Genomic DNA, 18,297 nt, shown 5'->3' with positions numbered 1-18,297 from the left:
AGTCTCCCAATGCACAGGATTCAGTGATTAACTTCTGCTGCCAGGCTTTACTTTCAGATACTGGTTATTGGACTGTATTGAGAGGACTAATGTCTCAATCCAAGGGAGAACACAATTCTGGAAAAATTCTTGATGTGCACACAAAATGCAAGAGAAGTAACTCCAATGTGTCCCACATTGTAACACCCAGATTATGGTACCAAGCCGGTTACTTGTGTAAATGAAAAGTTAGGGAAGAAACCTCAGCGATCCATACAGCTAAACGACAAAGCTATCCAAGAGCTGGTTCCAGTTCACCTGTGATCTTTCTTACAATGCACAAGGTTTATGCTAAATCACAATCCTAAGCCCCAGTGTTATTTGAGAAACCAGTTCCTACAGTTAGGAAACATTCCACTGATTGCAGCATCTCCCAAGTTCTTATATTCCCTCTTTATCTTAGCACACTATGTGAGCATTGCAGAAAAGATCCAGTACTAAGTGTACTAGTTGGCTTCCCATGGGAAGGACAACATTTAATTGGCTTTGATATTTTATTTTGTTCAGTATATTTGTGTATGTGTGCATGTGCATGTGAGAACACACACGTTTTCTTCTCTTTTTTATAGTGCACTTCACTGACATATTTAATAGTCACTCATTCCCATAGCATTTGTTTACCCTAACTTACAAAGTAAAATTGGAGGGTTATATTGTATTTACAAACAAGTTGGCACTTACAGAATAAATTATTGATTCCTTTTCTTTTTTATTTCATTTTCTTTTTTTTCTCCACTTCTTTTTCACCAAAGGGCATCCAGAATTCAGGCAGAATAGTAACACCTGCTGCCAATATGCTACATTAACATGAGTAAATAGGATTCCAGCTGTTACACTCTTTCCCAATGATTTGCTTGTTGCTGAGAGGCAGTGCCTTCCACCTCAGTTCATGTCCAATGCTCAGAAACTGTTAGTCAAGTGAAAGCAAAGGCTGCATGTTTTCTTCCTCATTCTTATCCATGCGCTTCAGCACCCCAGGATCCACAACTGACTGAGACCTGCAGAGGGACAACATGTTTATTTGACATTTCTAGATCAAGACAAATGAGGGTAAACATCAGCTTTCTTTTGTTTATTTTCTTTTCTGTTGGAGCTTAAAAATAAGGGTACAGCATTACCCAAGCATCTGATCATTGCAATATCCCTCATGGAAGGATGACAGGGCTTTACAGGGCTCAGTGCTGATTTGTAAATATAGGAACAAAAGGCAGAATAAAGCAGTTCCTCTCTTCAGTGAAATCGTGAAGCAGGGAGCATCCTCCGCACCCAAGAGCAAACTAAGCTGTCCTCTGTGGTGACTTAAGCACTGACCATCTCTCCAGAAGGTTATACAGCACCGGGCTGGCAAGGAAGATACAATTCAGCCACCCAGCTGGCTAATCACACACTGCAATTAGCAGGATGTGTTAGCTGGAAGCACAAGTTGGTCCTTTTCGGAATAGCATCTTAATTCAACAGTGCAAGATCCTAAGCCAAACCTAGGAATAGTGCCATGGTTAGCAGGATTTCTGGAGCAGCGGACAAATGTGTCAAACTCACTTTTCAGCTCAACTGAACAGGGCAGGGAAGGATGATCGGGGCAAATTCAGTGATGATTGTAAAATTTCTCTAGATTCTCTGTTTCAGCCCAGAAGCATAACATGGCACTGGTGCCCTCCAACAGCCATATGTGATGGACAACAAGGAAGGCCAAGTCTCTGGCAAAATCAAAATGTTCCACTGGAAACAAAGCCTGGAGTGTTCAGATGGGGGTCTCACATCAGCTATGGCTCAGATCATCAAAAAGCAGCCACGTCTGGGGTACAGTAAATGCAACCCTTTTTAGATGTTTCCTTTAGTGAAGAAAATCTCACACAGGAAATGCCTACTTCTCTTTCTTTCTGTAAAGATTTGAGATGACTAAAGAGCATGTGTACATCTCTACAATGCAGGCATCTATTTTTGATCAGCGGAAGCACACTGCGCCTGCAGCATTGCCACAGATTTGCCCATATGGAGTCAATCCCCCCCCTTATAAAGTGGCATCATCCAGTGAAACCAATGAATGAGGCTGGTGAGGTCTATCTCAAAAAAATCTAAAGAAAACTTACAAAAACACAAGAAAAAACATCTGACTTAAAGCCTAGGTGAAAACTTTATACACAAGGATATTTTTTAGTAATATTTATCCTGTTCTCATACTAAAAATCAAGAAAATTAACTTTAAAAATATGATCATCTCTCTTGTGATAAGCATAATTTAAACTTTTTAAATTAAGAGTATACAATAATACCCATCCTGAACACTAGTCAGCTCCCCAGGCAGAAAACTAAACCACTGAATTAAAAATGTTTTTTTTAAATCTTCACAAGGTACCGTGCCAATGCAAAGCTGATTGAAAATTTGCTGGTGGGAAGCTGCACTCATGGAAAATCCAGTTCATCATGATAAAAATTGCTGTGGAAGCAAATTAACTTCAAAGCTTTGCCAAGTGGATGTAAGTGCTAAAACGGAGCCTTTTCCTCGGCTGCCGATGACTGAGCAGACAGGGTTTCCAGTTCTCATCTGGGGAAAACGGAAGGGGAGCTGGAATGGCTGCAAACCTGGCCTCCAATTCCTGGCCATAAATTCCCAGGGCCTCCAAAACCCCAGTGCAGGTGTGAAAATTGAATTGCACCAATCCTGATCCATGGTTTGTAAGCTCAGATGCCCAAATGCCTTGAAGAAGAAGGAGAAATAATTTGCACCCAGTTTTAAAAAGAAATTTAATATCATGCTTCATCCCATTCACCAGAAACTCACAGATGAAGGTATGTGGAAGGAAAAACATTTAAGTCTATAGCTCCTTCTCTTCTACCTACCTCTCCAAAATAACTTTACAAACATTACTGAATACATTTTGAGAAAACACAGTGGGACTGAGTTATACTGTAAAGTTATACTGTAAAGTCCCCTTGAAGAGGTGAGGAACCAAGCCACAGCTCCTCTGCAAAGTTTATCAACACAGACACCTGCCCTGCTGGGTTAGGTGAGAAGAGGATGCAGGTCTCCAGCTGGGTGCCTCAGGATGACAGCCACAGGCTAAACCTGACTGCTGAGACAGCTGCAATGCCAGATGACGTAAACAAGTTCTCCCCAGAGGTCTGTGCTAGAGGTGGCATTAATTCCTCCTTATCTCCATCATCCTCCCCCCAGTCAACCTTCTTTTCAAGGTAAGGTCATCCAATTCACCAAAAATTCAAGGAGGTCTGGAGGAATGTCAGTGGTTCACATTGGCGACAACAAATAAGTAAGAAAGAGATGAATTCTCTGTAGGATTTTGGTTTTAAAAGGATATTCAGGATAGTAAACTAATTTTAAAATGGTAAGCCAAATTAAACAAGAAAATTGTTGGAGATCTGCCAGATGCTTGTGAAACTTGTTCTAAGATAAGCACTTTTCATTGCCTTAGTCATGGTTTTTTATACGTTAAAAATCTTCTGCACTAATATATCCTACTGACTGTGGGTTTAAACTGAGAGAAACAACCATCAGTTGCTGAAACCAAATTAAATTTAATTTTTAATTAAATAGAGTTTATCTTCTTTATCTTAACTTTTCTATTTATGTTATAACAGAATCTGTGTGCTTAATACACTGAAGGCTTGGGGCTTTCTGTCAGTCTTAGTAGTAGCCACAGTAAGTCTATTTAGCACTTTTTATGTCCAGCAGCAGGGAACAAGGATTCCAGCAGATGCTGGAGGCATTCTAACTGAGAAAGCATACATAGAAGGTGAAGAAACTTTAGCATAATATTATATAGAGAAAGACTTTAACATGTTTATTTTCTGTACTAGGTCTCCAACTCTGTTAGATCACCCAGACTGAAAAAATGTCAATTTGAAGCTTACACTGAAGTGTAATACTGTATGAAAAGAGTTTTCAAGAACAAGTTAAATGAAAATAAAAATTAATTGAGAAAAAATTAAGAATCTGGTCAACTCTTCCACTCACTGCTTTTCCACTTAATAATATGCTTGCCCAGGACAATCTGGAACACTCTGCTCCAAACAGGCAGCTCCAAAAGGACTTGTCACAGGCCTTCTCATATTTTTTGTTGCGCTCTTGGATGAAGTTACTTACTCTCACATCATCATTTTGCAGCAGGACTTCTGCATTTCAGTTCCTTAATTCCATCCTTCTGTCTAAGACAGCTTCTCTAGTGTCTCATAATGCTTGTATTGCATGCAAATCATATAAAAGTGTATTGCTCACCTTTCCCCTCCCCTGCCTCTTTTTCTCAGTCCCATTTATTGTGTTAGTTACACAATTCTAGCTTCATATATATGGGCACTGGGGATTTTGGAGGTTCTGGGAATTTATGGCCAAAACTCCCTCCCTCACTGGGAATCTGAGACCAGGTCTGCAGCTATTCCAGCATCCCTGTTATACAGTTTCAGAACCCTTTTTAACTTCTTATCCTAGCTCATTTCTATTCAGTTTCTTGCCATTTCCCACTTTCAATAGAGTGGAGGTTTTTTTCAACACAAAATCCTTAAACTTCACTGCTTTTTTTCTTTTTTATTTCTTATAGCAATCATATGTTGTCTTCTGTTTCCATAAAAATATCTCCCTTTTAAACCACACCGTCCTTCCCAGTCTAGGCAACATTTCCCAGCCAATATCATCTTCCTGGCTGAGAAATCTGGAAATATTTTATCTTGTTTGATCTGTTTCCAGAGTTTCTTTCCCTTTTGCATCACATGCTGTCTCCTGAAACTGGGTTCCCAGACTAGCATATCCTAACTTATTTTTAATGACTTTATATATTGGTTTCTGTCTTATTTGTTCTTTTTTGATCCAATGCTAGGCTTGCCCCTTATGAGCTGCACTCTGACTTTTGCTGCCCTTTCTGCTACCTTTTCTATCACAGTTGTAACCTTTACTCTTTTCCCTCATACTGCCTTGGCAAGCTTGGATCAGATTCACCCCTTCCAAGTTAATGACCTCACTGCTTCCACAGTTACTGGAGAGGTAACTAAGATCTTCCTATACTTTATTCTGAATGGTAAAATGCAGCAAGCAATTACACTGTACCTCCTCAAAGAGAAGAAAATCAGAATGCCAGGATGTTTACCAGACTTGAGTATAACAACTGGTACTGATTTTGGTCCTGGTTTTCCTCATATTTTGTTAGGCATGGAGTCACTGTGACTGATGGTTCAGATGCTGTAAATGTCCTGGCACCTACAGGCTGGTGGGTACCAGGAAGTGGGCTATGAGATGGAGGAAGATAAGAGCTAACATCACCACCCAGAAAGATAATTGGCCCAAATTTACCCTCTGCATAGAGGCTCACTCCAGCTAGCACTGTTTCTCTAATAAGTGCTGTAGGCTGAGGTGAGATAGCTTATTCCAAAGACAGTGCTGTGTACACAACCTATATGGCACCACAGAAATAATCAGCTGCACTGAGTTCACAACTCACATGGGTAATAATCAAGGCCATGATCTCTCAGCAACACTGATCCTTTTAGGAAAGGGGGAAAAAAACCCAACTGTCTTCCTATATAATAGGAACTATGTAGGAACTTCCTATATAATAGGAACTGCCTACAGCTACCTATAACTGAACTACCTACAGCTTCACAAAGGAGGAAAAAGGCAAATTTTAACCTTAGGGCAATATTAGAAGAAAATAGTACCTTTAACTCACCTTTTCATGGATTTAGGAGAGAGGTCCTTTTCTATATCCTTTGCAGGAGTGTTGTAGGAGTCCGCATTGCACTCACTGTCATCATCGTATTCATGGTCAAGCAGCGTTCTCGCCCACGTCCCCATGTCATAGGGGGGCAACATTCCTCCAAACTCTGAAGGCAGGATCTCAGGGTGTATGAGCTGATGCAGGCTGTTGAGATTGTTACCATGCAGGAATATCTGTATGTACACATGCAGGTAAAAACACAGGGCTATCATCAAAAAACCATCAAAGCCCAAATGACATCATCATTGTTAAGAGGATATTGTACAACTTAAACATTCTGGTTGTGTTTGGCTAACAGAGGTGCAGAGGAAGGCACACATCACCTCTGTCTTAGGCACGGTCATACCATGTTCATAAATCTCCAAAGTGATTAAAACATAAATAACTTAAAATGTTTGCAGGGAAAGGGACTTAGGGAGGGTAAGAACTGGTGTCTGGTATCTAGATGGACAGAATATTAGATAGATAAACTGCCTTGTTAATCTCTTGTCAATTGCTCTCCCTAATTCAGTTAACTAATTAAGTTAATAAATTAAGATAATAATAAATATATAAATAAATATAATAATAATTATAATAAATAAATAAATAAAAATAATATGAGCCATATACAACAAGGAATATATATTGACTTTCAGCATGCAGCCATGAGTCCTATAAATAAGATATATTGTGCAGAGTAATGGCAACAGTGCTGGAAAAGTTTTCTTCCTTAATCTAGTCATACCAGTAACTGCTATTTATACTTGACAATAAATGAAGAAAGTAATAACAGTAAAATAATCCCTTGTGACAGCACTGAGGGAATAGCTGATGGACTATTTGATATTTTCCATCAATGTTTTGGTAGACTGATATTCATATATACTTTATATTTATATATCTATATATTAGTATGACATGACATGAATACTCGTATTTATGTTTAACTTTAGTGTTTCCCCTCAGAGATCCTCCACAGTCCACTTCACCTTGCAGGGACTCCTCTGGGCATCTATACCCTTAGCATGATTTATAAGAGTTAAATTCAAGAGGCTGAAAGACAAAGACCAAATATATGCTTGTCTTTTATTGCTTACTTCAGACCACCTTCCAGTCAGCTGTAGACCCAGGAAAGTTAATATGACTGTGCAAAACTAGTGATTTTCTTCCATCTCAGAAAGGAATTTTTCCTTTTGTGAAAGAATGTTTATTAATGGTGAAAGTTATTTGCTTTATAGTACTTTCACAGCTAAGTGTTTCATTTCTTAGCAATTCTTTTTATATATGCCTGCAAATATACATGACAAATTGAAAAGAATCATAATTCAGGATAAAAACAACAGATAAAAATCTAAAGAAAATTCTTTTGGGTTTGGAGCTTTTTTTCCCTATCGTTTGTTCTGCATCTAATAGTTTTTTTTAAAGCTAATTTTAAGCTTTATGTGCTGGCCATAACTTTCACATTTTGACGCTATATTTACAAGTGTAAATCAATATTTAACCACCTAACTACTTTTTATAGGTATTTGGTATTGACAAAAAACAGTTGTAAAAAGTCAGCATTTCTGCAAATATATGCCACTGATTCAGGTGTCTAAATAAAAATTTAGATCCCAACTGATAAGCCTCTATGTTCAATTGCCTAGTCACTTATTTTTAATGCTGTAACACTCCTGTGAGCTGCACTTTACTCCCTAGTTCTGCATATGCAGCACTTGAGTTGAAAAGCCTCAGACATATCTGGCATTACGATGTTCTTTGCAGAAGCTGCAGTCAACAGAGTGCAACTGAATCCTGCAAAATGGGGCTTTATTTGCATATTTATAACAGATATTACATAAAAGGCTTTGTGATCTATAGTTCAAAACCGGTAAATACCAGAGGCCTCTCAAGCATAACCTGTCAGTAAAAACCAGCTCAACACCAAGGATCATTGTGGCCTTGCAGAGTGTGTTAGAGGAGAAAAAATAGAGAGCTGCATAGGGAGCTGATTCCATAAAACAAAAAAATCATGTTCTTTGTACTGCCCCTTTGTACATGATGTTGACTGTGTTTTCCTGAATGACAAAGTTCCTGTTACAGAAATAATACTATTCTATATGCTATCACCACCAAGCTCTAATTTAATTGCACTGATGCAAATGGTACAAATTCAGCAACATCTCAGAGGCTGCTCATGCTTATGCACAGATGCATGCACACAAATTCCCTTCTATAGGCTTTCATTCAAATTAGTATTTGCAAACTAATACTACTAGATGCCAGCTGGGTATTTTAGCTCATGGTAATGTCAAGGAAATCACACTAGGATACGACTTTGTAACAGTCATTAACTTTGTTTTTAAAAGAAAGACACAAATATTTTTTACAGAAATTAAACAGAACATAATTGAATACAATCTTAATAGAAACTATAATGTTGGCAATATTTTTTTATATATCAGCCCCAGGAGCAAGCATATGCTTACATTTGAAAATACATTTAAGTGCACTGCTTGACTGTTCTAAAGTTTCTAAAACAGTTGAAGGTACCCTTTAAAACACAGATATATTTAAACATTTCCACCAATAGCAAGCTGCTATTTCATGTTAATCTACTTTAATAAAGTATGATGCATCTGCTGATGACAACAGCCGGGAAACAGGCAATTAAAAAGAAGAATACCCTTTTTCGTGTCTTCTCCTTTAGAAAGGGCCGGATAACTGTGTAGAGAGCATGGATATACCACGGCTGATTGACAAAATGTATTCCTCCAAACCGAGCTGGAAAGCTGTCCTGTGTGTCACAAAACAAATATATTTAATTTCAGCCAACTCTTAACATATGTTGCACATGCATCAAATAGCGTTTTGTTGTTTTTTCCCAGAATGCCTTCATTGTAATAATAAACCTAACAAGAAGAAAGATTATTCAAAACTGAGTCCTCTCAGCTGAGTTCCAGCATTCCACACCAAGGAGCAGCACACCTTGTGTGGAGGAAGTGCACTGAGATAGCTTTGCTATTCAAATAAAGGCAGAGCATTTCTAACCTCCAGAAATGCTTTAAACATTTATGATTTGCCCATAATCCATCCATGCAATATATTTTTCTCTTTTTCACTTCTATGGATTTTATTCATTTTTAATAGTAACAATCTCAACTCTCCCAGTGTCATTGAAGAGCACTAAAAATGTCCCTCGTCTCCACCTTAAAAAGAAAGTGTAAATCTAAACTACTATTCAAAATGTCTCCAATATTATCCATATTTCATAAAACTGAGACTGCATTAAACATTATGCATAAACCATTATGCAATATCCATGACAGTAATTCTTGTCACATAGTCAGAGGCCTTCTGGGAACTTAAATGTAAGGACAGCATATCTGTATTGAAGCAATGGCTTTTCTTTCTTACTTGCTGAAAATCACAAGGGGCAGATAACTCACTAGAAAAAGATTCTGATATGCATTTTCAGTTTCTAAGTCAAGAGAATATGCCAGAGGGTTTGGCAGTTTGAGGAGGGCAGCCACTCTGTCCTGGAATACAATTGCCAAATTCCTTGTGTTGTCCTCATTTTGTCTTTGCAAACAAGGCAAAATAAGGCAGGTCCTACGTTTCCTAGGGTTTCACCATTGAGGAAGGAGGAAAGAGATGCAAACAAGTGCAGTTGATGCACATACTCTTTTGTTTTCATGGCTTACGTCAGAACCTTCTCAGTGAAGGACCTTCTCTTAGTTATACAGATGTATTAAATTAATGGCTTTGAAGCTTAATTTAACAGGTGACACAGCACAGGCAGCCATGTTAGTCACTTAGATCAAAACGAGGTTCCTCACAGCAGCAGCTCCCATTTGACCATACAGGCAACAAACCAGTACATCCTTTCCAGCTACATCTCCTCCTCTTCCTCCTCTCTTCCTCTGCCTATGTGGATGCAATAAAGGCAACTTCAGGTCTGTGCCACTGGGATCAAAGGCTCAAAAGGAGGCAATCAAATGGTCTGACGTGATGCTTTGTGCAAATAAACCTATTCTGCCTCCTCTGGAGACAAGAGAGGAGGCCCTACAGAAGCACCCAGCAGCCTTGATGTAATCTGCAAAGCACCACTTGAAGCACATGGTCATATGCATACACCAACAAAATGGCCATGAAAAAAAATTATAAACTATTCCAGCCAATCAAGAATTGTCACAAAAGGAAGGCAGAAATTGCAGGAAGGAAATTGTCCTTTAAATGTTTCCAGACAGGAATAGACTTTTTCAAAGTGCAACTGCCAGCACATACGCAGTACCTCTTTAGTTCTGTGAATGTGTTTAGACCTGTGGGAATAATGAAGTACGAATCACTTACTCCTCTCCAAGGATCCATTCACATCCTGTCAGCCATGCCTAACCCAGGGGCTCTTTACAGCCAGGTACCTCTTGCCTTCAAATTGTAAGAACTTGCTGGATTTCCCATCAAGGAGGCAGTACCTTGACAATAATTTACAGGGAGGATGACAACCACAATACTCACCACTCACGTCTGGCTGGCCAGAGCACGACAGTCAATGCAATCAATGGTCTGTTTTGCAGCTTTTTTCCAGAAACTTTTGATTAACAGCAGATTTGAAAGAAAACAATCCTATTGAAAGACCGCTGCAGAAGCCTCATTCTGCTAAATGCCCAATTCCTGTCAGCACTAACAAAATGTCAGACAGGATGGTTGATAATTTGACACATAATTCACCCTGTTCTGTATTGTGAATCCCCAAACACCATTCTGAGGACACAGCTATGATGTGCAAAAGGTAGTAAATTATGTTTGTATCATAGTGATCCAACAAATCCATTAGATAGGATAAATCACCGAATGACACCTTAACCTTTAGTTACAGGAGATACAATTAATCTACAGACAGTTGTGTTTATTTGGATTACCCCTGCTTGTTCTCCAGCAAAGAGCGCTCCATGCTGCATACCATGCACAAAAAAGCACATACTTAAAGCTGCAGAAATCTCAGCAGAGCTGAGAGTCACACAGAAACTGAGGACAATTTGTGAATAAGATGATCTCAATAGGCAAACTGACATGTACGAACACAGATTCAGAGCAGAGTGCCAAAGGCATTTATATTCTAATGTGGCCTCAGAATGCTCTGTATCTTTTTAAAGATATAAAATTTCCAGCAGACAAAAGGATTATCTTTAAGAAGTACCAATGTGACACGTCTACTATCTTCTCCTGTATCTTGGAAACCACTTACAAGGAAGATCACAAATATATGTGGAATGACCCTCAAACAGAACATGCCACTTGAAGGTGAAAGCCAGTTTGTTTCAGTGTTTCCCAGAAATTCCAAAGGCATTTTCTGGAACTAAAGAAGATGGGTATTCATCAGTCTCTGTGACTGAACTGTGGTGCCCAGATTCAGAAGCACTTCCTAAGGTGTAATTAGGACCCCAAAAATTTGTGCCAGAAAAGAGCAAGGGTGATTTGGTCAGAATGATCCTGCATTGTACACAGTGCTTAGACCAGTATTCAAAAGCTCCTGAAAGTAGATCCAAAAGCAAATCTCAAAAGCACCTGCTGAAAAAATAAAAAAGCAGAATAAGCAACTACATCTGCTGGAGAAACAGGTGTCAGAAGGTTGTCTTGCTCTTCTCAGATGTACCTGATTTCCACATGGGGATTTGCCAGACAGATGGTCATCCTACACAAACAGCAGGTAGGAATTTCTTTCAAATCACTGATTCTTCTGGGGTTTTATGCAGATTAGGTTACAAGCACAGTGGCAGTCACAACTGCTTCTGCAGACATACTGCACTTCAACAGATGAGCCTGTAACCCATGAATCACATGAATTCTAAGTAAAAGGAATCTCTTGTCAGAGAACTGTAAGAAATGGAGATCAGCCGTAAAGTGAGCTGTGCTTCTGACTGAAAAAGTAATGAGTCTGATGGGGTATTACCAAACTGAAAAAAAGAACTAATTACATATACACAGTGGGTGGATTTTTCTTCACATTCACTGTAACCTCTCTTCCAGCAGCAGAACGTAACTTTTGCCTGTCTCTGATGAGCACAGTTTGTGACATGGCCATGCCAGAGACACAGACAAGCAGGCAGCTACTATCAGAGACCACAGGCCCCATGATATGAGGCTTGCAAGTGACAAAATTAACAGTAGGCTGCCAAGGAAGAGGCATGACCCTACCCTACTGTCTGCAGCACTGGGGGACTGCCAGTGCACCAGCAGCAGCACAGAACAATCCCTCTCTGGGTTTCCATATCTTATGAAATGGTTCTGTGGACTCACAGCACAGCAATTTCAACCTCTGTAGACTCACAACACAGCAATTTGAACCCCTCTGTCAAACATAACTTATACAAACTATCTTTACAAGCTTTCTCTCCAAGGACCCAGCTGCTGTTGCCTGCTACCACCCTTGGCACATACTAAGAAGCCAGGTTTCCATTTGCCAGACATCACATTCCACCCTGTGCTGGGCTCGACCATCACCTTAGCCAGCTCTCAGGTTTTCACATAGTCCCCTGCTCCACTTTGGCCAGCAGGAACTCCTACAGCACAGGTAGCAACAGCAAAACCAGCATATGTCATTTTCAACAGCACTTACGAGAAGAAAGTGACAACTTCCTACTGAAAACCAGTGTGAGTCTTCTTAATGGTGTCAGGACTGTTATCATATCATACAAATGACCCATCTTTTTATCTTTAACAAATGCAAAAAGTTAAAGAACTTCTTAAAGGCCACAGCATTCTTCACTCCTTGAGCACTGTGTCTACATTTAAATCTCTAAAGTCTACTCTTAATGAAGCAGCCCTCCTGGCTGAACTCCATACTGTAATCGAATTTGTTTGCACAGCTTTTAGAAATGTAGTCTTAGAAACTGCTGAGACCACTATGTGCCCAAAGGTGCTTTGGTAGCCCATTGTCATCAGAGCCTTGAAAGTATGCTGTTCATCTACAGCAAACAGACTGTCTGGACACACCTTGCCACATATTAACACCGAGACAGTGCTTGGGCATGTGTGCTCTGGGGTTATTTTTGAGGGTTTTCTGTCCTTACGTGCAGTGAAACTGTTTTTGTGGACAGTCAAGAGACGTCCTTCAAAGGACAGTCTAGACAAACACAATGAATACGCGCACACCCTTTATTTAAGGCTGCACTCGGGTGCTCTGTTGATTTCAGGCTATAGCATCTGCAAATAAGAGGTTACAAAGTCAAAACTGCAACAGCTGTATCTTAATAACAAAAATTGCAAGTTCAAAGAAAGCATACAAAACTGTTAATATCTTAACTGTGACTTAAGACCTATTCCTGAAGAGAACACATTAGCCCTCCTTTAGGTTTTCTGAAAAGGCAAGCGCTTCAGGGAGAAAAAAAAATTGTGATGATGAACCAAAATAGTTTCTTTATAATGGAAAGCAGCACTGTAATAAAAACAAACATTCTGTCTGCTACAAAATGCATCACAACTAAATTTAATTTTTAGCATGTTAAAGAGAAGATTATGGAAACTCATGGAAAGAAAAAGGCTCTGGCTAGAAGGAAGAGTTCACATCCTTAGTATTCAAGAACTGAGCTACCAGAGGAACCACAAGTCACTGCCATCTACATCAGGAAAGGACACTCATCTTGCTACCAAACTGTAACTTTCACTGAAGGTAGGAAAGAACAAGGAATTCCTAATGCCAAACTTCCTGCCAGCATCCATCCATGACATGAGTACTTGCAATGCCTCAAAACAAACAAACCTTTATGTCAAGATCACCTATGTGCAAGACATGACTGGAACCAATGGTGAGGACTGGACGATTCAGAGACTGGAAAGTTAATCTTTGGCATCTAAAAGAATTTGGGTTGGATTTTTTTAAGGAACAGAGAGAGGCTAAACACACTAGGGAGAATAAATAACAGGTGAGGAAAGAGTCTTTCAAAACAAAGCACAATGTTGACACTGAAACAGAGGGGAGAAAACTGACCAGGAACACAACTAGACTGGAAGCTGGTAGACAGCTTTGAATAGCCAAACATGCATCAAGACTGGCAGGGAATAAGCACCCTAACTCATTTTGATAAAATTAGGAAATTCTGAAGAAGCTAAGCTTCAGGTTGTCAAACAACAGGAGACTTTCCCTCTGTACCTCTCTGTTAAGGCTCTGTAAGGCTCAGATCCAAAAAATAAGTCTTGGGTGGTGCAATTTTGCTTGATGCCTGGAACAGCTGCACTAATGATTTCTCTCTGTAAGACTAAAATGTTGTTCTCTCCAAGTCTGAGCTTTTCATTTTTATTATACAATGCTGAGCCATTTCTAAGACAAATAAAAAGTGCCCAAATAAATTTTTGTTACTGTGTTCAACCAAAAGCACAGTACCTAAAGGCAAATTAACATCGTTCAGTGACATTCCTAAAAAATAAGATTTAATTATCTAGAACTGTATGTTGTCATTTTGCTAAGAAGCTTCCAGTGAATTTGACTTTTGGCAGTCCTTTCAATTTCTATTAGTCATTTTATCTTATAGCTCATATAGAACTATGTTAAGTTGAATGAAATGAGAAGGGAGATGGTATCTATCTAGTGAGAATATTGCTTTTCTTATTGAAGTATCTGTTTTAATTTCAAGTAGTCTTTTTCATTTTAATATGCTATTCATAAAAATTATATATTGTTTAAATTAATTAGGTGGGATTTAAAAGTCATTTGACCATATGTCTCTGCATGTTTATATATAAATATAATAAAATTTAAAACCTACATAGATTTTGTGCTTTCACTGTTTGGATAAAGGGATTATATCACTCTCAATTTTTAATTAGGTGGGCTTGATAAAGAAAGTATTTTGTGTCAAACCTTCATTTTAAGTTGAAATGACTTTATTTCTTTGCAAATTACCTTCAATAGGTTTTGACCTTTTTTATTTTAAGTTTTAATTAGAAATTGTGAAATTATTTTCAAAATTTTTCTTCATTTGGATGGGGACTTGTGGTATTGAACATTGGTTCTTGCCCTATTTGTTTGGCTTAAAACTTGAAAATGAAGGCTTTAATTTTAAAGAAATGAAAAATGTTGGTTTTCAAAGACAATACTGTTCTCAACTATCAGCACTGCCTCTTTTCTTAATTTCTAAGACTTCATTTGAAATATGAGATATTAAAAAGGGGGAAAGGATCCCAAAAAATTTTACAGCCCGATGCTATTTTCCAAATCAGCTCACCCAGAAAAATAGTAAGAATGAGGGTAGAAATAGGTTCTTCTATTCTGTTTTCTACCCTGTGATGAAAATTATTCTTTACAATAGACAATTATTAGATAGTGATTTATTCTATGGAAATTCCCATGGGGAAAAAAAAAGTCTGTTTTCCAGGCAGCTTGTGAATGTCTTATTAGATTAAGATTACAGACAAAGAGAAAAAAAAACACTATACCGCAAACTGTTATGCATAAATACAGTAGCAATACTTTCATAATACTGGTGGAATAAAAATAATGTGGAAAATTACTGTTCATAAAGGATTCCATACTCTAGCTCCTGAAGGCAGAAGTCTTTGGCCGGGGACTGCATAGTAAGAGCTGAAACGCCACACCAGCATCTCAGCTTTTACCACCCTCGTCCTGAAGCCACCCTCTTTTTGTGAGTGAGACTGTCCAAACAGCCCCTGGTCTCTGCCAAACTGCTGACCACAGGATTACTGTCAAGATGCTTTCCATCATGCAGAAAACTTCCCACAGGCCTGAGATCATTTCAAAGAGAAGCATTAATAGCTATCAGATACCACCCCCTTCCTTGTATCTGACCACTTCCAAATATGAGTAGGTTAAACAGCACCTGTGAATGAAGGAATATTTTAATATAATGTTAAGATGAGGATTGAAAGAAACAAAGCAAGACAGAAACCACAGAAATAACATCGAAGTGAGGAGCAGAGGAGCTTAAATAAAAAATGGATTTCAGGGAGAGATATCAAGATAGTACTATGATGCACAAGAGAAAAACATTCACCTTGTTCCCTCTCTAGCCTCTTTCTCTTTTCGAAATTTCCACAGGAAGGTTGGGAAAGATAAATATAAAGTATTCCTGCATGGAGGACCCATGTTTTACAGTCACATGTCAAGATTGATTGTGCAGACCTAAACTCAAACAGGGTAAATAAATAGCAAATCTTATATCTTCCATGTAATTTTGTATATAATTCCAGCTGACAATCTCCTAAAACCAGACTGAGCTTAAGGATTTTCAGTTCAGGATTGCCTTCTGTCAAAATTTGCAAGAAGCTAATCTGAACCTGTCCAGGCAATGGGATGCACAGGTCTGCAGATGGATGAGGTGAAGAAAGATCCTGCAGAGAGGGAAAAATGCATGTTTTCAAATAGCACAGCATAGCTATCCAGTGCCAGGAAGTTACTGAGTTGAAAGATACCATTTCTCCTACCATATTATTCACTCTTTCTCCCCTGGAAATGGAGAACTTCTAAACTGGTGCCTACAATTTTATCATTCAAAGCTTCTCCAAAAATGCAACTCTCAGTTTCAGACAAGATGCATTAAAATTGGATTAGCCCTCTGTAAGTTTCAATTTACAACAATACAATAAACTGAAAACTATAGGGTTTCAAGAGTCATTTTATGAGCCATGTGTTTCTTCATACTATGAGGAATCAATCTCCATCACTGCAGTAAGCACTAAGAGCTGCAACCATTTTAGCCCTCTAATTTTAATCTGTCACTCCATGCAAATGACAGTCCTGAGAATTGAACTGAACTGTAAAATTGGAGCGATAGTGACTTAAGAAAAATCAGCTGAGGACAGCTACTGAGATCTAGAATGCAGCATAATTAAGCTTTAAATTACTGAGGAAATTGAATACTGACTTGAGATCCATTAATAAGTATTATATTTTATTAAGAGCAGAGGTATCATGAACTATGCAGCATACATAGTTTCAAGAGGTCAGTTCCCCACAGGACAAATCTATTTCCAAAAAGTGTTCAAGTATCTTTGCCATAGTACAGAAAGAAGATTTATTTCAACCTTTCAGCTTTAAAGAAAGCATTAGTCTGAACTGCTCAGCTACACTTTGTCATTACAAAGGTGCTTGAAAAGGTATGACTTCCTACATGCCAGCTCCACTTCAGCTTCCCTCTTCTTTTGCACTCCTGCTGGTGGTACACACTGGTACGTGGGAGTCCAGGGAATTTCAACATTGTTTGAGGGAGAACTTTCATTCAAGTTATTACTCTAGAGGTCCCTAAATCACTGCTGTTGAATTCTAACTTCAGACATCAAAGACCCCTGTCTTTGTAAAGCCATATAAGCATGGGTGTCTCTGTTCTAGCTTCTGTGGAGGAAATCTTCCAGTAAAAATCAGAGATTCACAACAACTGGGAAAATAAACAGTTACATATTTTACCATACACATCTAGGGCAAGGCTAATGTGTTTGCTGTCCTATCAGGATATGCCAGTAATGAAGAAATGTGATGTAGGAGCTCTCCTAAAATCACACTTTTGAAAATTCATGTTCAAGGAGTTGGGAGATCAAAACCAGAAATGCAAATGTTTTCTTGCTAAGATAAAAGTGGAAGCCATGTGAATGTATTCTCAGCAAGAGAAAACAACAGTAGCCTCAGTTCACATCACATAGATACCCACAGAGAAAACAACTCAACTCTGAAACTGTCTGGAATGTGGGGTCCAGCACTGGGATTCCCAGTACAAAGCAGACAGACACGTACTGGACACAGTCCAGCAAAGGGCCAGGAAGATGACTCAGGGATTGGAGCACCTCTCGTATGGACAGAGACTGAGAGAGCTGGGAATGCCCAGCCTGGAGGAGAGAAAACTCAGGGGAATCTCTGATGTATATAAACACCTAGAGGGAGGGTATGAGAAGCTGTAGCCAGGCTCTTTTCAGTAGTGCCCAGTGATAGGATCAGAGGCCATGGGAACAAACTGAAACACAGAAGGGTCCTTCTGAACATAAGGAAACCATATAGGAGCACACAGTTCTAAACAACTTAGACACTGATGAAAAATCTTTTTACCTGGTATTTTTCAAACCACTTACCACAGTTGTGCTATTTTTGAAATTCCTCACCAGCAGAAGTAACCGTGTCACAATAGACTCCTCAAAGGCAATTAAAAACCAATTTGCTAGTAGATGCTAATATTTACCCTATGCAAGTTAGACACTCTTGGCTTGGCTGAGGTCACTCATCTTAACAAGTGACTGTCAAAAATGTGCTTGGATTTCTCCACCTAAACAAAGGCTTACCTTACCTGCAAACCCTGATATTTAATGCATCACACTCTCTGAACCAGGATTACAGAACGTAGCCACTGCCAAGCTGTCTGCACAACACTGAACAAGTTTAGTTTCCAAAGGCTGGGAATGAGCTGCCCGCCCAGTTCTGGCAACCACCAGTGAGCCTGTCTTTTCAGAAATGTCAGAGGGCAACACAGGCAGCTCACAGACCAGGGAAAGTCAGCAACAGTCAAATTAACTCCATTCATTAACGACACCTCTAGGAAAGAAGTTCAATTCCCGTTTTGAAACGGACAATTTG

At 39.0% G+C, this 18,297-nt stretch overlaps 1 protein-coding gene across 1 annotated transcript in view; it reads right to left on the bottom strand.

The window, feature by feature from the left end:
- Positions 1 to 717: 717 nt before the first annotated feature.
- CLVS2 (clavesin 2) overlaps positions 718 to 18,297 on the bottom strand; it is a 48,827-nt gene continuing 31,247 nt past the window's right edge. The window contains exons 3-5 of the mRNA XM_058836007.1: positions 8,410 to 8,520; positions 5,715 to 5,935; positions 718 to 1,037 (exon numbers count right to left, since the gene is read on the bottom strand). Of these exons, the coding sequence (XP_058691990.1) occupies positions 950 to 1,037; positions 5,715 to 5,935; positions 8,410 to 8,520 (420 nt within the window). The 3' untranslated portion in view covers positions 718 to 949. The remainder of the gene's footprint in view (positions 1,038 to 5,714; positions 5,936 to 8,409; positions 8,521 to 18,297) is intronic.

This window comes from Poecile atricapillus, chromosome 3 (genome assembly GCF_030490865.1).
Source record: "Poecile atricapillus isolate bPoeAtr1 chromosome 3, bPoeAtr1.hap1, whole genome shotgun sequence".
Lineage (NCBI taxonomy): Eukaryota > Metazoa > Chordata > Aves > Passeriformes > Paridae > Poecile > Poecile atricapillus.
Note: the sequence above shows the minus strand (reverse complement) of the source record. Positions and strands in the feature narration are given on the sequence as shown.